The sequence below is a fragment of the Scomber scombrus genome, chromosome 20, assembly GCF_963691925.1.
Source record: "Scomber scombrus chromosome 20, fScoSco1.1, whole genome shotgun sequence".
Classification (NCBI taxonomy): Eukaryota; Metazoa; Chordata; class Actinopteri; order Scombriformes; family Scombridae; genus Scomber; species Scomber scombrus.
Window position 1 is genome coordinate 23,361,328 of NC_084989.1, and position 24,472 is coordinate 23,385,799.

The following is a 24,472-nucleotide window of genomic DNA, read 5'->3' on the forward strand; positions in this document are numbered from 1 at the left end:
TGACAGTCGACTTTCCTCAGACCCACAAACTCCTGTATAAAGCGACACTGACACACACACACACACACACATACACACACAGACACACACACACACACACTCACAGTCTCTCACACACACACATACATACACACACACACACACACACACACACAGACACACACACACACACACTGACACACACACACACACACACACACACACTCTCTCTCTCACCCACACACACAGACACACACACACACACACACACTGACACACACACACAGACACACACACACACATACACACACAGACACACACACACTCACGAACACACATACACACTCTCTCTCACACACACACACACACACACACACACACACACACAGTCTCTTCTCTCTGAACTCTGAACTAACCATGTTGCTGTTTCATTTCCACTCTTCCTCTCTTCTCTCATCCTGTCTTTCATCCCTTCTTTCATCGTCCTTCAGAGCTATAAGAAAGCTGTAGACGAGGTCAGTGACATTTCTCCTCCTTCACCTCCCTCCCCTTCCCCTTCTCTTTCTTTCTCTCTCTCTCTCTCTCACTCCATCTTTCCTCTCTATTAAATCTCTTTGCACTTATTTGTCATGACTGGAAAAGTTTGATGTTTTTCAGTCATGATGATGATTTTAATTTATTAACATGCATAAGACTAAAAACTCTGCTGCCACCTCAGAGGGAGCGATAATAACAGAACATCACTTCCTGCTTGCTGAGGTGCCTTTGAGCAAAGCTTTGACCCCCAACTGCTGCTCAGTACTCCGCAACTTCCAGACGTCATATTCACTGAATGTCTAAGTGTCTTCAGGTCAAATCTGTTCTTCCAAAAATAGAAAACCTCTCTGCTCGTCTCACCTGAGAACACACACATTCCTCCTGTGATGATTAAGATGCATCACATGATCAGAGCTGATAGAGACATTATACACACTGATGTTCAGATACTTACTGAACATTATTTATATAGCTCATTAATGATAAACTGAGAGCATGTGTGACTACAGTAGATACTAAGGTGGTAAATTTCATATTATGACACATAACGGTCTTAAATAAAGGTTTATAGAATGATTTTTAACCCTTATATGTTCACATTCTTAATTAAACAGACCTTCAACATGACTGCCATAGCTGACAGTTACAGTAGATTGTTTTTCAGATTTATTTTAGGGAATTTTTTTGCCTTTTATTTTTGTAAGTGCTTGGCAGAGAGGCCGACAGGAAACAGAGAGAAAGAGAGAGAGAGAGAGAGAGAGAGAGAGAGAGAGAGAGAGAGAGAGGGCGAGAGAGAGAGAGAGAGAGAGAGAGAGAGAGAAGGCGAGAGAGAGAGAGAGGAATGACCTGCAGCTAAGGTTGAACCAGAGATGCTTCCATTATGTTGTATGCACTGTAACCACTTGACTACCAAAAGCTTCCAGTTACAGGTGATTTAATAATTATGAACTTTATTTATAGAGAGCTTTTCCATGTCCGAGTTACAAAGTGCTTCACAAGGCAGCAACATACACAAATTATAAAATAATTACGTTTATAAAAGAGAACAAAAAAAAAAAGAAATTTAATGGAGGAAAAAAGCAAAAATAGACTAAATTAGAGTCCATGTTGTTCCTCTGCTGCCAACATTAATATACAGCATCGAATGAGGAAGAAATCATTCAAAAATCATAGACTGAGAAACACAGTTTAGCACTTTTTTCTTCTTCTCTTTCTCTCTCTCTCTCTCTCTCTCTCTCTCTCTCTCTCCCTTTCTCTCTCTCTCTCTCTTTCTTTCTTTCTTTCTCCCTCTCTCTCTCCCTCTCTCTCCCTCTTTCTCTCTCTCTCCCTCTCTCTCCCTCTCCCTCTCCCTCTCTCTCTCTCTCTCTCTCTCTCCCTCTCTCTCCCTGTCTCTCTCTCTCTCTCTCCCTCTCTCTCCCTGTCTCTTTCTCTCTCTCTCTCCCTCCCTCTCTCCCTCTCTCTCTTTCTCTCTTTCTGATTAGATAAACAACTTTTCATTACTTCCTGTTATCACTCTCATGTTTCATTTCTACAATCACACTTTCTCTTCTTTCTCTTCTTCCATATTATCTCTTCTCTCTCTCTCTCTCTATGTGTCATCAGGAGGAGTTGGTAAGATAACCCCCCCCTCCCCCAGATACCCCCCCCCTCCCACCTTGTCACATGACCAATCAGCTCCCTCTCTGCTGCTAACTGTCACACTCAGAGTGTATTTATAGGCACGAGCCCCTCCTGACTTCTAACCTTTAGTCCCTGCTACACCGAGGCATGGTGGCACCTTTAGTTTGACCTTCTTCCTCCTCCTCCTCCTCTTCCTCCTCCTCCTCCTCCTCCTCCTGCACCGCCCTGCTGCTCGCTGCCCTCCCAGTGATGGACAGACTCTGTGATGTCTGACTAACAGCTTGCATTGTATAATAATAATTAACACTTCTCCTTTTTATCCTTCTGAAGATAGAAATAGTGAAGTAGTGATTTATCTGAGCTGGTAAACCTAAAGCTGACTTTTTTCTTTGGTACTGACTGAAAGTTGTCTGATAATTTTAAAAAAACTATAGTCGGCATCAAATGTTCAGTTTTATAATCTGGCTTGCTTATTCTTTGATGTCAGATAGTTTAGTGTTTTAATGCCTGGATCACTGCTTATGTTCAGATATCTGTCTTTTGTAGAAAAATACCCAGAAAAAGAAATGTATTAACCCTCCTGTTGTCCTCGAGTCAAGGAAGGAAGGGAGGAAGAAGGGAGGAAGAAGGAAGGAAAGGAGGGAGGAAGGGAGGAAGAAGGAAGGAAAGGAGGGAGGAAGGAAGCAAGAAGGAAGGAAAGGAGGGAGGAAGGGAGGAAAGGAGGGAGGGAGGGAGGAAGGAAGAAGGAAGGAAAGGAGGGAGGAAGGTAGGAGGGAAGGAAGGAAGGTACTGTAGGAGGGAGGGAGGCAAGAAGGAAGGAGGGAGGGAGGGAGGGAGGTAATGGGGAGGAAAGAAAGAGAGAAGGAGAGATGGAGGAAAGAAGGAAGGGAGGAAGGAAGGAAGGAAGAAAGGGGATGGATGAAGGAAGGAGGGAAGGAAAGAAGGAGGGAGGGAGGAAGGAAGGACAGATGGAAGGAAGGAAGGGAGGAAAGAAGGCACAGTCAAAAAGACGGGGTCAATTTGACCCGGGAGGACGACAGGAAGGTTAAAGTAGATTATTGTGTTATTAATGCTAAAACTAAATATAGAAAATACTTATTAATGTTATTATAAATAAATTCTTATTAATCTAATATTATTCATCGCAGACCCCTCACATTTACAGTAGACTATCAGGGAAAATGTGACACTATTTATTCCATATCTTCATTATTTATCTCTCTGGCTGCATGTGTCCTCAGTTTATCGACAGCCAGACTCAGAGATGTTTAATGATGTACATCTGGACTCTTCCTGGTGTCATTTTACGGTTTATTTAAGTTGCACAGAAACAGCTGAACTGTAAGATGACTTCCTCCTAATTAACACTTTAACTCAGCTATGGAGACATTTTGCGCTTCGTACCATATCGATCTAGATTTTAATTAAATGTCAATCTGGCTTCTCATTAAAGTGTCGGACTCTCGTATTGATTAAAGTGTAGCACAGATGCTTTGACCAGACAGATACAGCAGATAATTAAGATGAAAACTCTCCAACCAACCAAATACTGAAGACATATTGGGCCTGATTTACTAAGATCCCAAATAAAGGTACTAAATAGCTGCACAGTGCAATAGATTGTGTGTTTAGTTATTGTGTGTTTTGCAGGTGATCTACTAAGAATAACTGTAAATGAAAACAGGTGCAACAGGTGCAGACAGCAGTATTTAAATGAGGGTTTTGTGTCTTAATGGAGAGTTTGGACGAGCAGAAAGCTGCAAGAACAAAATGAAATGTGATCAGGTTCTAGTGGAAGAGGTTAACTAATATATTGAGTTATAACAACAACTAATATTACCAGAGAAACCCACATATGGGAGAGTATGAGTGACAAAGTCAATGTTAGTAAAACCACAAATATTCCACTTTAAAAATATTAACACAGGTGGAAAAAATCCGTCCTGTGTGTATTCTGTCATTGTGCCTCTGTCTCCTCGTCTCCATGGTAACAGCAGGTTAATACCTGTACTTCAAACTTATTATTTATAGACAAAGTTACCGTCAGAAAAATTACCTTCAGGTTTGGTAAATCAAAATGCGTGTGCTAAATAATATATTTGCATTTTCTCCTCCCTGTATTTTGCGCACTGGGGTTAAAACGATCAGTTTGCACATTTTTTGCGGGTGACCTTTAGTAAATCAGGCCCATTGAGTAGTTAAAGGAAGGAAGATGTTATTGATAGTAATGTGAAAATGAAGCCAATGACACCTTATTAACTGTGTGAATGCAAGCATGACAAACATCTAAACAACATGTCCTCTGTGCTGGTGGAGGTTTCTCTTCTCCACCAGGACTTCTGAGAGTTTAGAGTTTAGTCCTTCAGAGTGATTTGTGACGTTCTCTGGTGTTTTCTTTCTCGTCCTCCAGGATCTGACGGCTCTGGCCAAAGAGCTGCGGGAGCTCCGGCAGGGCGAGGAGACGAGCCGCCCGCCTGTCAAAGTGACGGATTATTCGTCGTCCAGCGAGGAGTCTCACAGCAGCGAGGACGAGGAGGGAGGAGAAGGAGGCTCCAACGACGGCTCGGTGGCCGTCAGCGATATCCCTCGAATCATGTGAGTAGTCATGTTTATGCTAAAGGTTGTAAGTGTGACTGTTCCTTCTTTCCTTCCCTCCTTCTTTCCTTCCCTCCTTCTTTCCTTCCTCCCTCTTTCTTTAATTTTTCCTTCATTCTTCCCCTCCTTTCCTCTTTCTTTGCTCCCTCCTCCTTCCATACTTCTTTCCTCATTTCCTTCCTTCCTTCCTTCCTTCCTTCCTTCATCCTTTCCTTCCTCTCTTCCTTATCTCCTAACTTCCTTCCTCTTTTCCTCCCTCCCTCCCTCCTTACTCCTTTCCTTCCTTCCTTCCTTCCTTCCTTCCTTCCTTCTCTCCTTACTTCCTTCCTCTTTTCCTCCCTCCTTACTCCTTTCCTTCCTCATTCCTTCCTTCCTCTTTTCCTCCCTCCTTACTCCTTTCCTTCCTCATTCCTTCCTTCTTTCCTTCCTCCCTCCCTTCCTTCCTTGACGTGAGGACAACAGGAGGGTTAAAGTGTGTACTTTATATGCTCTCCTACCATGTTTTATATCGTGCTTAAAGTTATTTATGCTGTTTATTTTAATCTGCTTTTAGGTGGATTTATTATATGTCTGAGTTTTTAATGCAGAGCCACATTTAAGATAATTTTCTTGCAAGATATACCCAGCTAAATAACGACTTAAAGTAAACAAAGGCTCATACAGGAGAGGTTAGAAACTAAAAGGACATAAAACTGCTCTTAAAAACTCAACATTATGCAGGAACGAGGATTTGATCCCTCACCGGCTTCCCACAGCACTTATTTATTGTTTTAAATCTGGACAGGAGCGACCAAAACAAGAAATACAGCATCCAAAAATGTTGTTTTTTTTAGATGATAACAGCAGTAATTAAAGTAAGTAGGTAAAGTTTATTAATAAAGCATTTTACACAGATAACAGTCACAACGTGTTTCACATTCAAAATCAACTACAATCATTTAAAATCGAGATAAATAGAAAATAAAGACACCAGATAATATAATATACAAAAGGAACAGACATCGGTGTCAAGGTAAAATATAAAACACCTCACACTACTTAAACACCTGTCTGCACTGATGTGCTTTTAGCTGCTTTTTAAATGAGTCCACAGCATCCAAGGACCTACTGTACAGCTTATTGAGAGACTATTATAAAGCTTCAGGGCCGCCGGCTGAAAGGCAAGGCAAGGTCTCCCCGAGTCTTTACACATGTCCGAGGCTCAGTAAGAAAACCCTGAGTAGAGGATCTGAAGGCTCGGCTCGTGTTGGACTTTAATAAGTTGAGGAGTCTCTGATTCAAACGTCACTCAGCATGAAAAGAGCAGCTGGTATAATGTGCTTTCCTCCCTTCCTTCCTTTCCTTCCTTTCCTTCCTTCTTCCTGCCTTCCTTCCTTTCCTTCCTTCTTCCTTCCTTCCTTCCTTCCATCTTTTCTTCTTTCCTTTCCTCCCTTCCTTCCTTCCTCCCTCCTTTCCTTCCTTCCTTCTTTCCATCCTTCCATCTTTCCTCCCTTCCTTCCTTACTTCCTTCCATCCTTCCATCTTTCCATCCTTCCTTCTTTCCCTTCCTTCCTTCCTCCCTCCTTTTCTTCCTTCCTTCCTTCCTTCCTTCTTTCCTTCCATCTTTCCTTCCTTCCTTCCTTCCCTCCTTCTTTCCTTCCTTACTTCCTTACTTCCTTCCATCCATCATTCCTTCCTTCCATCTTTCCTTCCCTCCTTGGCTCGAGGACAACAGGAGGGTTAAAAAACTAAACTTTTTGTGTTTCAGGCCGGCGGCGAGTCAAAGCACAAACGAGCCCTTCGGTATGATGGGAGGTCAGAACGACATGCACGGCGACTCATACGGGAACAGCTCCCAGGACGGCACCCTGATGATGCGTGAGGTGAGACGCCCCTCTGTTTTGTTGACCTTTAACCCCCCCCCCCCCGGGGGCCTCGCTGACTTGCTGACTCCACAGAAACACGACTCATAACAAAGACCGAGGCTCAGCCAATCCCAAACCAGTCCCACTTCACCGCTGAGTGTCACTCCAACTCCAGTAACACTCTCAGCTGAGGAGGGCATTTCTAATGAAGGAGGGAACGGTATAAATGGATAGCTAAATTATGGGAGGCCCTTGTCACACTACTGGGACAAGGAAGCAGCAGTCACCATGGCGACAGATAGATAGCTGTTATGTTATTTCACGCTTAACGCAGTCTTATGAGCGGCCTCGTGCTGCAGGATTATAATGAAGCAGCAGTTCAACTCTCAGCTTAGCCTCTGAAATAAACTTAATATGTCCTCTTGTATCCTCGTTGTTTCATCACGACAGTAACTGATGAGGCATCGGTCCGCTTGTTAATGTCATCCTCGAGCTCCGAGATACCTGAACTCCTTCATTTGGTGCAGACAGTGACTCGTTTTCTGACTAACATGTCGTCAGTGTCTCATCCTCACTGCTTCACATTCAGCTGCAAACTGTCCCACAACATCTGGAAAGCAGAGACAAAACATTCAGACTATTTATTAGTTTTAATGAGCAAACGAGTCAGTTTATTACTTAAAAAAACAAAAAGGAAGACACAAAAAGAAAGCGATGTGAAGTGGAGGAGGTTATGCTGGCTGAAAGGAAGTGAGGAGGTAGAGGAGGAAACTAGAAAGAAAGAGCAGGTAGAGATTTATAGTGTCGTTAATTTGATGTATTTATTGTATTAACCGACCGTAGAGTCCGTAATTAAGTTTAAATCATTATGCATTCACCCAGCCAGCATGTCCATGTGGGGTTAATGTGGGTTATGTGGGTACTGAGTGGGCTTGAACTGGGCAAATTTTGGTGATCCCACATGTTTTCAGTAACATGGGCTGGCTAATAGGCCCAGTTTAACCTCCTGCAACCCTGCATCCTCATATCTGGACATCACATTTTGGGTTTGCTGGACCTTATACTTCATTCTGCTGAACTTTGACTTGTTGTCCTCTTTCGTACACGCCTCTTTGTGCCACCCAGTGGTAGAAAAAGCACATTACAGTGTAGAAATCAGATGCAAAATGAAATAGTGTCATGTGATTTTTGCAGACTTTTCCAACCATCGTTTCCATGACAATGTCCCAAAACCCCAAAATACACAAGATCAGCACAAAATATTCACTTTTAACTGATTTAATACAAAAGATAACAGCTTTAAACTAGTCTAAGTAGCCTGTAATACATTGTGTGTTTGTGTGCGATATATGAAATGAATGTCTCCTCCTCTTGTGTTGAAAGCCAGTGCCCACCCGCCCTGCTAAACCAAACACAGAAACAAACACACCCAGTTAAAAAGCGGGGCTCGGCGTCCCTCCTCTCTCTCTCCCTCTCCCTCTCTCTCTGTCCCTCTCTCTCTCTCTCGCTCTCTTTCTCTCTCTCTCTCTCCCTCTCTCTCTCCCTCTCTCTCTCTTTCTCTCGCTCCCTCTCCCTCTCCCTCTCGCTCTCTCTCTGTCCCTCTCTCCCTCTTTCTCTCTCTCTGTCTCTGACTCTCTCTCTCTGTCTCTTTCTCTCTCTCTCTATCTCTCCCGCTCTCCCTCTCTCTCTCTCTCTCTATCTATCTCTATCTCTCCCTCTCTCCCCCTCTCTCTCACCCTCCCCCTCTCTCTCTCTCTCTCTCTCTCCGTCCACCTGACCTGTCAATCAAACATCCTGGCCGCTCTCCCACACAGCCGCCTGCCCCTCTCTCTCTCTTTTTCCAGAGACACGGGGAACGGAGGCGGAGCTCTACCGCCAGCAACGGTTTCCCCGGCAACGCTAATCTGTTCCTCGGCAACACAAATCTCCCCGATTTGGTGCAGCAAAGCACCTCGCCCCTGGTCTCACCCGGTGACGCCCTCCCAGGGGCCCAAGTAGGTTCAGTAGCATCTAATCCAACTCTCGGCCCCCCCCCCCCCCACCACCACCTCCGCCCCCCGAAACACCCCCAAACCTGATCCTGAAAGACTGACATCTGCCTCACCTCTTCCCCCCCCCCCCCCCCCCCCCCCCCCCCCCCCCTCCCACACACCTGCTCACAACCCTGTCACCTTTATCAGGGTGGGAAATTACCAGCAGCCACCAGTAAACACCACTTTTCATCCTCTTTCAGCTCGTAGATTTTTGGGTTTTAGTTTTCTTCTCAGCTTCGTTTTTAGGCTTCTGGTCTCAATAAACACGACGTACACAAAAAAACAACAATAATAAACATTATTCTGCTTCATTAACCCTCCTGTTGTCCTCGAGTCAAGGTAGGAAGGGAGGAAGAAGGAAGGAAAGGAGGGAGGAAGGGAGTAAGGAGGAAGGAAGAAGGGAGGGAGGAAGGAAGGGGGAAGGAAGGGAGGAAAAGGAGGAAGGAAAGGAAGCAGGGAAGGACAGAGGAAAGAAGGAAGGGAGGAAGGTAGGGGGAGGAAAGAAAGAGAAGGAGGGAGGGAGGAAAGAAGGAAGGGAAGGAAGGAAAGAAAGAGGGAAGGAAAGATGGAGGAAGGAAGGGAGGAAGGACAGAAGGATGGAGGAAGGAAAGAAGGAAGGGAGGAAAGAGAGAGGAAGGAAAGAAAGAGAGAAGGAGGGAGGGAGGACAGAAGGAAGGAAGGAAGGAACATAAAGGACACAAATGTTAAATAATGTTAAAAGCTAAACAGTGATGAAATTAAACTGTCTTTGAAAACGCTTGAAGCTGAAACACACTGTGATAAAGGGACCACTGCTATGAAAGATCATCCATCAATAGCACTACTATTTTTAGTTTACTGTTATTTTTCAAGTAAACAAATAAACATTTAATAGTTGCAGCTTCTCAAATGTGAAAATGAACTGCTCTTTCTTTTCCTTTCATCAGATATAAACTGAATATCTTTGAGTTTTTGGACAAAATAAAACATTTAATGACATCATCCCAGGCTTAACGATCAATCAATTATCAAGAAACTTATCATCAGATTCATTTATAAAGTTTAATTTCTGTCGATCAACACTCTGATTAGTTGTTCGTTGCTCTTCTGGTTCGTGTTGTTTTGACCTCTTTGCATCACAGAGCAGCAGGGGATTCTGGGAAATAAAGTTTCAAAGCTTCAGAAACTTGTGGCACCTTTAATTTCCTGCCCTGTCCTTGAGATCCGTCCTGCTTTTGCTGCCGTGCCCCCCCCACCCCCCACAACCCCCCATAGATGGAACAATGTGGACTTCCTCCCCTCCTTCCTCCACTCGTATGATCCCCCTCTCTTCCTCTCTCTTTCTTTCTTTCTTTTCCTTCCCTCCCTTTCTCTCTCAGTTCTCTCCAGCCTCTGATCCAGAAAGCGTCCTTCATCCCGTCCCCGAGCACCTGATACAGGCAGCTGATCAAGATAAAGGAAGCACGCAGAGTTTAAAAATGTGTTTCTGAAGATCATCACACACAAAGTGATGAAATATCTGATAGAAGAAAAGATGCTGAAACCTTTTATCACAGAAACAGACTCATGTAGAGCTTCAAAAGAGCTTTAAAGTTGTTTTAGAGCCTCATGATGACACTGAACACATCGTATGTTTCCTTTATTTTGTCAGAATCACGTTTCTTTGACACAGCTGCTCGTTGTGGTTTAACCTTCCCTAACAACGTAAAACCATCAGTGAAACACCTGACTGACTCTCCTCTGTGTGTCTCTGTGTGATTGACAGTACGGGATGGGGAGCGGCAGCGGCTCCAAATCGTCCTTCACACCGTTCGTTGATCCGAGGGTTTACGGGACGTCACCGACTGATGATGATGATGATAACATCTCTGCCTCAGGTACGTCTTCATCAGGACACTCACTGATGACTCACAGGGGTGTTAAGATCATTAAGAAGATTAAAAAAACATAAATCTGCTTCATTAAATACTATTAATAGCTTAACAGTGATGAAATGAAACAAGTCTTTGATTGAAAATACTCAGAATTGATCCTAGAGGTAAGAATCACCAGAGGCTCCACGATACGATACGACATAAAACAAAGTGTACGACCACACACTTGATTTTCTTTTAGATTCTCTTTCTGCAACATGTTGTGCAGGTTAATGTCCTCAGCTGCACTCACTATATATATAACGTCTCTAGTCCGTCTCCTCGACTGCCTCCTTTTTTTTTTCAGCATCTAACTTCAAGTCAAATCACCACAAAGATACAAATGTGTTTTGACAGCTGTAGAAATATTTTCTCCTCTCGTTCGACTACGCTGCTAAATTTGTTTCATCTGCCGTTTTCCCGACAGCAGAGCTCGAAGAGGTTTATCATAGTGTGAAATTCTTCTTTTGTGAATAAAACAGAAAAGCAGAGGCTGATTTGTGCAGAAATGTTATAGGTTTTGATTATACAATTGATCAAAAACTCCTCATTTCATCTGCCAAAGGGCTTCAAATACAAACATTGATGGTGCAATTTTTACATAAAACATAAAATGCATCAAGTCAGGATATAAAAGCAACATATGGCAACATAAAGAGACATTTAAACATGATTAGAAGTGTTAAATTGGAAATAAAATTAAGCTAAAATAGATTGAATACAGATTAAAACAGGAGAACAAAAAGTTACAGTGCAGTGTGAGATATTAACCCTAAAATCTGGATTTATATAAACAGATTTTACATGATGTTTTTTGTGTGTTGTGTTGCAGCGCTGTTTGCTGATGAGCTGCTGAAACACGAGCAGGAGCAGGCGCGGCTCAACGAGGCCCGAAAGATCTCCGTGGTGAACGTCAACCCGACCAACATCCGACCGCACAGCGACACGCCCGAGATCCGCAAATACAAGAAACGCTTCAACTCTGAGATCCTGTGTGCAGCTCTGTGGGGTGAGACCATAGACTGTATATAAAATGGACGTAACATCCGTTGGTTTGTGGACTGCTGCTCGGAAGCCAATAGTATCGGATCTGAGCAGCGCCATCTTGAAAATTTCTGGTGCATACCGGGTAAAAAAAAACAACCGGATTCTACTTATATGGGCATCAGGAGGAGCATGAGGCGCCCTCCTGAACCTGTGAACCAATCAACCTGTCAATCACGACGTAGCCACGCCCTAATGCATACCCTGCTTTATCGTCACATATAAAATCAGGGAGGCCAAAATGTCCCAAATGAACATCATACTGCATTGAAGAAGGCTTTAAACTAGCGATCGAGACCATAAACACATTTTGAAAACGTTTACTGAGGTTAGAAATCAAGTGAGAAGTTGGTGAATTCTCCATTGACTTGTATAGAGACGGAAGTCCTTTTGACACCAAAACGGTCGCCCCCTGGTGGCCTTTTGATAGAATGCAGTTTTAAGTTACTTCCACGTTGGCCTCATTTCAGAGGACCGGAGTTCCCCGCCTGGGTGAGACGCTCCCCTAAACACTCATAATAGCAATAGTAATAACCTTCAGTCTCTCAGGCAGTAACAACCAGACATCTGTGTGTGTGTGTGTGTGTGTGTGTTTAGGAGTGAACCTGCTGGTGGGAACAGAGAACGGCCTGATGCTGCTGGACAGAAGCGGTCAGGGCAAAGTTTACAACCTGATAAATCGACGGCGCTTCCAACAGATGGACGTCCTGGAGGGACTCAACGTCCTCGTCACCATCTCAGGTTGGTATGACTCTTTTTAAAGGAGAGTCTGCACATTTACAGCTATATATTTATATATTCTGTGTCTCTACTGGAATATCTTTACATGATTTCCAGTTAAAAACTCCTTATTTATCTTATTCTGGTCCATATATTTCTATAACATCGTCCTCTCTGTCATTCGCTCTTTCCGTAAATTTCCAAAACCTTGCTTTCGGTTGTCATGGCGATGGATCTGTTGACACATGAGGTCATCAGCAGTTACAATGAGCTGAAACTCAACTATAAAGCTTTATAGTTGAGTTTCAGCTCATTGTTTAACTGTCTGGCTGCAACTTTACTGTTCTGGTTCACTCTCAGAGGTCTCATAGCCTCGTTTTCAGAGAAAAATCTAGAAAAAAAAACACAGTACTCTACCTGCTCACAGACACAGTTATCTGTAGACTAGCTGGTGAACATAGTGGAGCATTTAGATATTTCCCTCAGGAGTTGGTAGAGAGTAAAAACAGAGCTAAGAGAGAGAATATTGGACTTCACATTCAGCAGGTGGACAGAAACACGATGAACTAATGAATGATAATGTTGATCAGTAACTGCTGGATGTGGAAATAAAACAGCTGTTTCAACATACCTGCTTAGAAGCTGATGATATGTCAGTGTTGTGTTCACTACCTGTTTCTGCTTGATCACAGTTATAGTTGCCAATATTTCTTGTTTCTCTTGGTCAATTTTTAAGTGCCACTGGTTTGGAGTTCAAATAGAAAACAACACAAGATGTCAAAGATGTTTCTGTTTTTGGCAGGTTTCACTTGGTATGTCTTGTTCATTTTATAGCTGCCTTTAAATCTACAGATGGATCTGAAGGTTCTGCTGATGATTGAGAGGCAGCTCTTTACACTGATGCATCATTATTAGTATATATAACTTTTCTACTTTCTACAAACCAGGGAAGAAGAACAAGCTGCGTGTCTACTACCTGTCCTGGCTGAGGAACAGGATATTACACAATGACCCCGAAGTGGAGAAGAAACAGGGTTGGATCACAGTCGGAGAGCTGGAGGGCTGCGTGCACTACAAAGTCGGTACGGAAACTTAATCTGTACAAAGGAGTGAAGTAGAAGTATAAAAATGGACTTGTTTACTCTCCACCGGTGTGTTAAAGGTCACCAGATAACCAGGATAAATGTGTGTTTTCTCCTCCTGCAGTGAAATATGAGAGGATTAAATTCTTGGTGATCGCTCTGAAGAACGCCGTTGAGATCTACGCCTGGGCTCCTAAACCCTACCACAAGTTCATGGCCTTCAAGGTGAGGAGGGTCGGGTTGTAGAGTTGGATAAAAGTGGATATAACCCTCCTGTTGTCCTCGAGTCAAGGAAGGAAGGGAGGAAGAAGGAAGGAAAGGAGGGAGGGAAGGGAGGGAGGAAGGAAGGATGGAAGGGAGGAAGAAGGAAGGAAAGGAGGGAGGAAAGAAGGGGGGGAAGGAAGGAAGGGAGGAAAGGAAAGAAGGACAGAGGAAAGAAGAAAGGAAGGAAGGTAGGAGGGAGGGAGGAAGGAAGGAAGGAAAGGAGTAAGGAGGAAAAGAGGAAGGAAGGAAGGAAGGAAGGAAAGGAGTAAGGAGGGAGGGAAGAAGGAAAGAAGGAAGGAAATGAGTAAGGAGGGAGTAAGGAAGGAAGGAAGCATGGAAGGAAGTGAGCAAAGAAAGAGGGAAGGAGGAGGAGAACGAAGGACAAATTAAAGAAAGAGAGAGGAAGGAAGGAAAGAAGGAAGGAAGGAAAGGTGTAAGGAGGGAGGGAGGAAGGAAGGAAAGAAGGAACAGTCAAAAGAGATGGAGTCAATTTGACCCGGGAGGACGACACGAAGGTTAAGACCCAATTTAGTATGAGAACGTGATTCATTTCTTTATATTTTTATCCTTAGTTTGTTGAGGATGCAGCTTTACAGAGAAACACAATGACAGACATAGAAAACCAACATATGACATAAAACTATGAAGAGTTTGATCTAATTAGTTTGTTCAGAAATGGAAACAAAGAGTTAAACCAACAGAGGTTCTGCAGCACAGAGGAATAACATCTCAGGCTTTGGATTCACACACAGTACTCGTTAGTAGATCAGGTCATTGTTAGTTTCACTCTAAACACGAGATTTATTGACACTAAAAATACCCTTATCCTTAAAAAACCTGCAGGGGACCAATCACAGCGCTCCTGCTCATCGTCCTGATTCATAGTTCTGTGACTCAAGATGTGATTTAATGAGATTTATGACCCAAACAAAAAAACGTTATGTGTCGTATTTCTCTGTGCACTCGTCTCTTTCTCCGCGTTAATAGGAGTAAATGTGTGTTGATTTGCAGAGTGTGTAGGTGTGTGTTGCTGTTTTTGGATCTTTTGAGGGATTTTAAGGCCAAATTTAGATACAAAATTCTGAAAGGAGATGCCTGAGGAAGTCAGATCAGTGGTTTCAGTGACTTTGAAGATTTCATTTGATCTTATTTACTAACTGCCTGTACTACTGATTTTCATAGATTTTCAATGGATCATATGAATCCTACTGGTTGCCCTTTTGCTGGTGACAATGTCATTAGTTTTATCAACTGCTCTGATCGCTCAGTTCTCGGGTTTTATAGAATCTGTTTATTTTTATTGATTGTCTGTATTGCACTGTACTGAGTTTTAATGCAACTGTTTTTTTATTTTCTTGTTTTATTTCTGCTTAGTAAAGTGCTTTATAATTAAATATCATTATTTTATTTATTATTATTGTCGTTGAAACCATTTAATGTTATCAGAGATTTAGGAAGCATGCTAAATTGAATTACTGGCCTGTGCGACTATAATACAGTCAGTATGTTCTCCTTTGAAATGTACATTATGGAGCAGAACGTCAGCCTGATCGTGGTGCTGACTCATCATTTTAACACATTATGTACCACCACCATGTAATGCGGTGTTATGAGGTCGTGGTCATTTCACTTATTTCTGTGAGATCAGGTTGACGCCCATTTCGACACTCCAGGTTGCCAGATATGAAACTATGACACACATAACACCTTGAATATATAATAAGAGCCAGATACTGGACAGTACATTCAGCTCTATAAGAATCACTCAGCTAGAATATACGTATATAAGTTTCTAGCTTCCAGGTTTACTTCTACGTTATGCAGTTCACGGCTTGAGGAAAGTTTTACAAATTTAAAACCTCCATGGATCAAAAGTTCAGAACATAAAGACTCATAATTGATCTCTTCTGCAGTTCGAGGCGTCTCTTTTATAATGGTGCTCTATGAGGGAAGTCATTGTTTCGTTAGCTGCAATGCCGCGAGTGACCATTACTGAAGTGGTGGCGCCACATCCAGCTCTTGTTATACATCCATGACAAACACAGTGTGCTGTCGTCATGGAAACAAGCAAACAAACTGTAACTCTCTCCAGTATTTTGAATTTTCGACTGAGGTACCCGTTTTACATATTTCTCCGTTTAATAACAGGATTTTTCCTCTTTTTCTTTCTGTGTCTCTGTCAGTCGTTCACTGAGCTGCAGCATCGCCCCCTGCTGGTGGACCTGACTGTGGAGGAGGGGCAGAGGTTAAAGGTCATCTACGGCTCCAACGCTGGCTTCCATGTGATCGACGTGGACTCTGGGAATCCGTACGACATCTACATCCCCTCACATGTAAGACAGCGTGGATGATGACATCATGCCATGATTAACAGCATCAAAGCTAATTAATTATTAATTATTAATCATTAACTGCATGTTTGTTTTTAACTGTTTTAAAGATTAAATTGTGTGTTTAATGAACGAGTGAACGTGAAATAGAGTAAATGAATGAGTTAGTGACAGTAAATGAGGAAATGAATGAATAAGTCAAAGAATGAGTGAGTGTTGAGACAGTTAATTTGTGAGTGAATGAATAAATGAGGGAGTGAATAAATGGGTGAGAAAGACAATGAAGGAATGAACAAATGACTGAGTGACTTTGGTTATATAAATTAGTGAGTGAGTGAGTGAATGAGTCAGTGATTTAATCTGAGCAACAGATATAGGTGAGTAATTGTATGACTGAGTGAGTGAGTGAATGAATGGTTGAGAGAATGAGTGAAATAATGAGTGAATGAATGAATAAATGAGGGATTGTATGAGCAAGAGAGTGAGAGATGAATGAAGGAGTAATTGAGTGAAAAAATGAATGAATGAACAGGTGAGTTAATGAGTGAGTGAATTAATTAATAAATGAGGGATTGTACGATCAAGGGAGTGGGTCAGTGAGTAAATGAATGAATGAGTGAGTGAGGGAGGTAGGGAGGGAGGGAATGGGTAATTTAATGAATGACTAAATTGGTGATGGACTGAATGAATAAATAAATGACTGTGTGAGTAAATGAATGAATGAATAGGCTGAATTAACAGGTGAAAGGATGATAAATGAATGAGTGAGTGAATTAATCAGTGAATGATGGAGTGGATGAATGGATGAATAGACTGAATTTACAGGTGGATGAGTGAGTGATGGAGCGTATGAATGATAAATTCATGAATGATGGAGTGAATGGTTGAATGAGTGAATGAATGCATGAATAAGCTGAATTAACAGGTGGATGAGTGAGTGATGGAGCGGTTGAGCCAGTGTCCTCCTCTAACCCCGGTCTGGTTACAGTCAGAGATGGATGGGGAGGAAGGAGACGGTTACCACGGCGACCGCCTCACTTTGCTCTTGGCAGTCATGAATCACACTGTGCTCATGTCTGTTTCCATGGCGATTGCGTGGCTGAGGAGCGGGGGGACTCTATTGTTGCAGCAGTTTCTCTCTCTCAGGGTGGGGAGGGTGTGGGAGGTTTTTTTTGGGCGGGGGGGATGAGGGGTTGCTCCAGGCCTCCTGTAGGCTCACGGCAGCTCCTAACCCCCCCCCTCCCTCCACTGCCCCCACCCCCCTCCAACCCCCTCCCGTGTGTCGCCCCGGCAGATTCAGGGTCAGGTGACCCCGCACGCCATCGTTGTTCTGCCCAAGACGGACGGCATGGAGATGCTGCTGTGCTACGAGGACGAGGGCGTCTACGTCAACACCTACGGACGCATCACCAAAGACGTGGTGCTGCAGTGGGGCGAGATGCCCACCTCCGTCGGTACGTCAACCAATCAGCTCGCTTCTCCCTGACCTCTGACCTCCTATAAGCGGTCTCAGCAGATCATCTTTCACCCCCACCACACCTCCTCCTCCTCCTCCTCCTCCTCCTCCGCTCAAAGCAGCACTCCTCTCTCTTTTTTCCCGCCTTTTACTTTCAGTTACACCTTTAATCAAGACGCCACCTCACTTGTAGTCTCACCTGGTTTTTACCTGCTTAAAGGAACACACCTGCTTTTTGGTTTTTGGGAGTTTGAATATAACTGTAACGAGGACACATCAACGACAAAATCCTCCACTGATCGCTCCGTGCTGACACTTTGACAAACTTTGTTGAGTGATGTCACCTAAAGAGAATCCGCTCTGGGCGTTATTATCTTGAATTTCATAACGATAACTGTAACTATAACGTTAACTATAACGATAACTATAACGTTAACTATAACGATAACTATAACGTTAACTATAACGATAACTATAATGATCACTATAACGATAACTATAACGATCACTATAACGTTAACGATAACTATAACATAACTATAACGTTAACGATAACTATAACATTAACGATAACTATAACATTAATGATAACGATAACTTTAACGTTAATGATAACTATAACTGTAATAATAACGATAACTATAAACATAACAATAACTATAATGATAACTATAACGATAAACTATAAACATAACGATAACTATAACGATAACTGTAACGATAACTATAAACATAACGATAACTATAACGATAACTGTAATGATAACTGTAACTATAACAGTAACTATAACGATAACTATTACGATAACTATTAAGATAACTGTAACGATAACTATAACAATAACAATAATTAAAACGATAACTATTATGATAACGATAACAATAATTAAAACGATAACTAACGATAACTATTACGATAACTATAACAATAACTATAAAGTTCATGATAGCTGTAACTGTACCTATAACGATAACTGTAACGATAACAATAATGATAACGATAAAATGTAATACATTTTAAAAACCATTAGCACTTCTTTAATCACTCAACACACTGTGCTAAGTGTTAGTTCGGAGCGTTTAAAACTGTAAATGATGATTTGTTCTCACGACTTAAAAACAGGTAAAATCACCAAAGGAGCAAAAACCCCCAAAAAACTCAACGTTTCTCTTTAGTTTTAAGTGTTGATCATTCATCTGCTGCATGATCTGACAACACACGTCCCTCAACGTTTGAGTGCCACCTCCTCTGCTCTCCTCTCCATCATAATCTACACACACACACACACAAACACACACACACACACACACAGTCTTTTACTTCCACTGTTTTAAACATTGGGGGGAAAATGCTCATGTGTTGTTTTGTCTGCTGTTTTTGTTTCCATATGACTGTTAACTGTGAAATGTTACCAAAAGGAGATTTCTCTCACCCATAGCTGTGTCTCAACTCACATACCTCTGCACTTACACTTTCATACTTTATTTAATATAAAAAGTTATAATGTAAGATCATGCCAAACTAGTTGATATGGTGTTTTATTGAGAATTTACTGTTTTTAAGCAAGTTGAATTATTTGGTACAAAGTTTCTATGGTTACACCACTTAGACATTTTTGCCATAATCCTCTAATATATTCTCTCTAAATGGATTAAAAGCAGAAATTTGATGCTGGGTCCACAAAAAAAGAATGTGGGCAAGTTATTCATACGTTTATTTTCACATTTTAACCCCTTTAAATTTGATTAAACCACATGGACACAATAACATATCATTGACCTACATGGGTTTTTTACACTAAGCTCTACTATATTGTTGCCAGCTATAAGCCATCAGTAGGTTTATCTACTCTACTCTCTTATTTAGTCACAAGTAAGTACACAGTGTACACAGAAGTATGTGATTTGAGGCACAGTGTCAGTCTTACTTTCATCCTTGATTGTGTGAGCTCTGAAAAATAAACTTTTTATGAAGCACAAACAACATTTTATGACATTCAGCATCTGGAAAGTAAAGATCCATTCAAATAAAATCTATTATTCAGGACTACACTCAGTCAAACACAACGAGGAGTCGAGCACATCAAGGATGGATCTTGGATCTTTATGATCCGAGTCGATCAAAGCCGCTGTTTGTGTTTTTTCCTCCATTCTTCTTCACTCTCTGGTTCTCAGACGTCACTGTTCGATTCCCTGATGGATTAAACGTGTTTGACTGACTGCGTCTCTGTCCTGCAGCAGTGGTGCTCGTGGTGGTTATGTGTGTTTTTCATGTGCAGACAGCTCATCATTACCTGTGAACATGTTGTTGTGTGTGTTTTACTGTCAGACCAGAGTTGCTCACAGCCAAGCCCGGCCTCAGACCCCCTCCCCTCCCCAACCCACCCCCATTCCTCCCTCCGCCCCCCCCCCTACAAAACACCATTACCTGCATCGTAGCGTTTGATTCTGCCCCCTCTGGTCGATTTCCTTTCCTCGGCAGATGGGATCCGCTTTCCTCCCACACAAAATAACATAAAATAAAACAGAACTTTATTATAAAACTGTAAAAAAGAGCTTCCACTGGACTCTATATCTACAACCTTCTCCTCTGCTCTGTTTATCTGGGCTGTGCTAAGATATGATCACATGCATTTCCATTCTTACTCCTTCAACTGAGTGTCACTGCGCTAAACATCAGTGACCTCATAAATGAGAGAGAAAGCACAATGTTTTCTACTCTTACATTAATTTTCTTACACTCATCTAACAAACAAGCAGCCTTCTGCCCACTGAGAGGCTTTTAGTTGTAAGCAACCACAGGAAACCCAACTTTATTTCTCTTACTATTAAACTAACTAACTATTAAAGGTGCAGTGTGTAGAATTTAGTGGCATCTAGAAGAACAGACTTGGCACAAATGGATTATATATTTATAAGTATGTTTTAATAATAATATATCTACATAAGGAGCCCGCCATGTCATGACCACCATAAGCTCTTCAATGCATGAAAGGGGAGTGGAGGCGGTGTATTCAGTCGGTTGCAATCTGCAGCCTCACCACTAGATGTCACTAAACCCAACACACTGGTCCTTTAATTCATGCTGTCAGAGAACAGTAAGAGCTCACTGATGCTCATTTTAACCAAACTCTGCCCTCTAAATGAAAAACCAGCAAGCAGCCTGTGAAGCTGTCCTGCGTCAGTTGTCTGTCTGACAGCGTCTCCTCACTGAGCCTCCTCTGACACGAGGAGCAGGAGCTCAGTTCTCGTTCAAATCGCTCAGAAACTGCTGCAATAATCTCCTCCTGGAGGCCGAGGAGGCCTTGAGGTGTGATTGGCTTGGGTGTGAGGCTGGTGCTGAAAGCTCTCCTGTCCAACCCTCCTTTGTTTGTGTGTGTGTGTGTGCGCGTGTGTGTGTGTGTGTCTGTGTGTGTGCGCCCTGTCCCACCTTCTGCAGCTTACATCCACTCCAACCAGATCATGGGCTGGGGAGAGAAGGCCATTGAGATCCGCTCCGTGGAGACGGGACACCTCGACGGAGTTTTCATGCACAAGCGAGCACAGCGACTGAAGTTTCTATCGGAGAGGAACGACAAGGTGAGTCTGAACCATAGACTGTATATAAGAAATGGACGTAATATCCGCTACGTCACTCATTGGTTTGTGCTGACCGGAGGCCAATAGTATCGGATCTGAGCAGCGCCATCTTGAAAATTTCCGGTGCATGCTGGGAAAAATAAAAACACTGATTATACTTATATGGGCATCAGGAGGAGCATGAGGCGCCCTCCTGAACCTGTGAACCAATCAACCGGTCAATCACGACGTAGCCACGCCCTAATGCATACCCTGCTTTATCGTCACATATAAAATCAGGGAGGCCAAAATGTCCCAAATGAACATCATACTGCATTGAAGAAGGCTTTAAACTAGCGATTGAGACCATAAACACATTTTGAAAACGTTTACTGAGGTTAGAAATCAAGTGAGAAGTTGGTGAATTCTCCATTGACTTGTATAGAGACAGAAGTCCTTTTGACACCAAAACGGTCGCCCCCTGGTGGCCTTTTGATAGAATGCAGTTTTAAGTTACTTCCGCGTTGGCCTCATTTCAGAGGACCGGAACTCCCCGCCTGGTGAGGACACACATTTCTCACATGCAGTACACAGATATAAAAGGGGCATCTCTTGTATTTTTGTGGCATCTGAAGTGAATTCAGTCCTGTGTGTGATTTTAAATAAAAGTGCATTAAATGATCTGTAACATCTGATTAAATGAACTTCCTCCTGCGTGTGTGTCCTGCAGGTTTTCTTCGCCTCGGTGCGTTCTGGAGGCAGCAGCCAAGTCTTCTTCATGACCCTCAACAGAAGCTCCATGATGAACTGGTAACCCTCCACAACTCTCCTCCTCTTTCACTCTGAACGTCTCCCACCACCAGGAGAGAGGGAGCGAGGGATGACGGGAGGATGGTGTGTGTGTGTATGAGTGTGTGTGTGAAGTGCAGCGGACCGCCGAGGAAATCATCAGCTGGAGGATTGGAGGAGTAAAAATCACCCACCTACAGTAGCTTCCCTCCATCCAGCCACGAGGACACAGACACCCACCCCTCCCCTCCCCCCTCCCCCCCATACGGAGCCTTCGGGTGCCGGCCAGGTTCGGGTGGACGACGCCTCTCCGCCTTCCCCTGCGGACGTTTGAGTTTCAAAGGACGCCGACATCACGCCGAGTAGCCTTCGACTTCCTCGTTTGACTGAGCGGGATTCTGTGGACGAGTTCTCTGTGTAGCACAGCGATGATTTTCTTTCAGGGTGTTCACACTGCGAGTACGTCGGTCAGTCTGTTGCTACTCGACTATTCTGACTGGTTATAGTCAGAAAATACAGCTGGGGATCAAAGTAGCATCCGAAGAGGGAAAAACTTTTTAAAAACTTGGATGCAACACTTGTAGATGTTAATAAAAAAAAAGAAAAAGTTGCAAAGAAGCTTTTAATCACTGCAATGTGCTTCTGGACTAGTTTGCACTCTCCTAACTATCTCCTAAGATGTTAAAGCCAACCCCACAATTTATGCTTTTGCCCATTCTGGTCCGATTTAAGGGGGAATTATCAGCTGGCTTTAAACCAAAATCTCTGAGAGTTCACCCACAGTGAGCCGGCTACATTTTCTCCTTCAGTTTTGGCCTTAAATCCTCTCAAAGGCTTTTTTCTCACCTGAAAACTGAGCTCAAAAAATGATCAATACATCCAAAAATTCCAGCTGTATGTTTGACTATGAAAAGTAGGGCTGGGAATCAGTACTCCATATCTTTAAGATATTGAAATATGGAAATAAATCGATACCAAGTAGTATAGAAAACACCTGCAATCGATCCTTTTTGCACCCAGAGCTAGAAAATATGACTGTTAGTATGGATTCGCTCACATCCAATCAATGCAAGCGCTCTTTAATTAATAAATATTAATAATCTGAAGACTTTCAAAAAAAATCAAACCATTTAAATGTGGAGGAGTGGAGGCATTTTATACAATTGAATGCTTTCCTTCACACGATGGGTATCTAATGGTGCTGGTGCAAGTTTTTTTAAACTATATCCAACACTAGTGAAAAGGGAAAATTTAAATTTAAATGAATTAAAGGGACAGTAACAGAGTTAAGAAGACGCTGCTGAAAAGATGCACAAATGACGAACTTTCCTTATAGTTCAGCTTTTTATTGTGGATGGAAATCTTTATGAAAATCAGCCACGAGCCAAATGTTGGATTAAAATCATAAATATAACATCATCATTTTATTTGGTTATCGGTTTGGCTTCTAACCGCAGAAGCTCGACTGATTCTGGAGGTTTTATCTTCACAACATCTCGTAGCAAAAAGACCTCTGTAAAAAATAAATAGATGACAAAAAAAATAAAAATAAAAGCTCCCAGTGTGAACACTCATTTATTCAGAGTACTGCTGCTGAAACACCCTCGAAGTCTTTTCCCCTGTATTAAGGATTTTTAAAAAAGGACCAAAAATAAACACAAACAGGAGCAGTGGATGTCGGAGAAATGAGACTTTTTTAACGTGTGTGATTGCGGATGCTGCACAGCTACTGAGGCTCACTGTGTCCTGTATAGGTGTGTCTTCTCTTCTCTTCTCTTTCTTAGTGGAAGAAGAGAAAAAAGGAAGGTTGTAGATATTGTATTATTTCTGCAACACAATAATAAAAAAATAATAAAAACTTCTCACAAAAGTTTCACACAAGCAGAAGAAGAAGAAGAAGAACTTTGGCGTTAGAAGTAGGAGTTTTTACTTCTTTTTTTCTTTTTCTTTGCTTCCCTTTTCTTCTTGTTTCTTTTTTTCTGTCCCTGCTGTTCTGTGTGCACTGCACTCGTGTAAATACTCACTTTTTGATGTTAAGGTTAATAAAGACGGAGTTTGGGAGAAAAAGCAGGTGAAGACACTGAAGAAAAAATATAATAATAACAATCATGCTTTTTATTTTTAATTTGTCATACCTCTGTAAAATCTGTCTGTACTGTAGTTTCTGACCAACCAACGAGCCAAGAGACTGTTTGGTGGTTAAATACAAAGTTTCCTCTTTTTCTCTGTAGTTCATCGCTGTTGATTTAATTGTGCTTTTTTTTTTTTTTTTGTTGCATGACGACAAATTATTGTTTATAGTTTTGTTTAATCTGTTGAATTGTAAGTTTTAAGGCAATACACTGGCTGGTCTGACAGTAGAAGTCTCTATGTGAAAGAGTCGTGAATTTACAACATCCTAACTTTAGCACCAGTCGGATGACTTTATATCATGCACTGGATTATTCTACGTTCTTTTTCATGGCATTTATATATTTTAGGCATTTTAATGGACGCTCGTACCCAGAGCAGCTTATATAGAGTCAACAGGACGAGGGCATCGGATGATATTTTCTATTTTTTAAGGGTTTACTCTTTGACGATGGTCTCTGTAAACACTGGTGGGAGTGTATGTGTGTGTGTGTGTGTGTGTGTGTGTGTGTGAGGGTGGGAAAGGGGATTACAAAGAAAGTAAACTGGCTCATCTTTTTACTTAATCTTCTTTTTATTGTTCATCATCGGATCTACAA

The 24,472-nt window shown here is 42.2% G+C and overlaps 1 protein-coding gene across 1 annotated transcript in view; it reads left to right on the forward strand.

Annotated features, from left to right (window-relative positions):
- Nucleotides 1-24,417, forward strand: part of tnikb (TRAF2 and NCK interacting kinase b) — an 86,490-nt gene extending 62,073 nt beyond the window's left edge. Inside the window, 9 exon segments of the mRNA XM_062441339.1 lie at nt 10,353-10,464; nt 11,333-11,509; nt 12,142-12,285; nt 13,212-13,346; nt 13,471-13,571; nt 15,794-15,943; nt 17,235-17,394; nt 20,836-20,975; nt 21,685-24,417. Coding sequence (XP_062297323.1) covers nt 10,353-10,464; nt 11,333-11,509; nt 12,142-12,285; nt 13,212-13,346; nt 13,471-13,571; nt 15,794-15,943; nt 17,235-17,394; nt 20,836-20,975; nt 21,685-21,768 — 1,203 coding nt within the window. The 3' untranslated portion in view covers nt 21,769-24,417.
- Nucleotides 24,418-24,472: the final 55 nt, after the last annotated feature.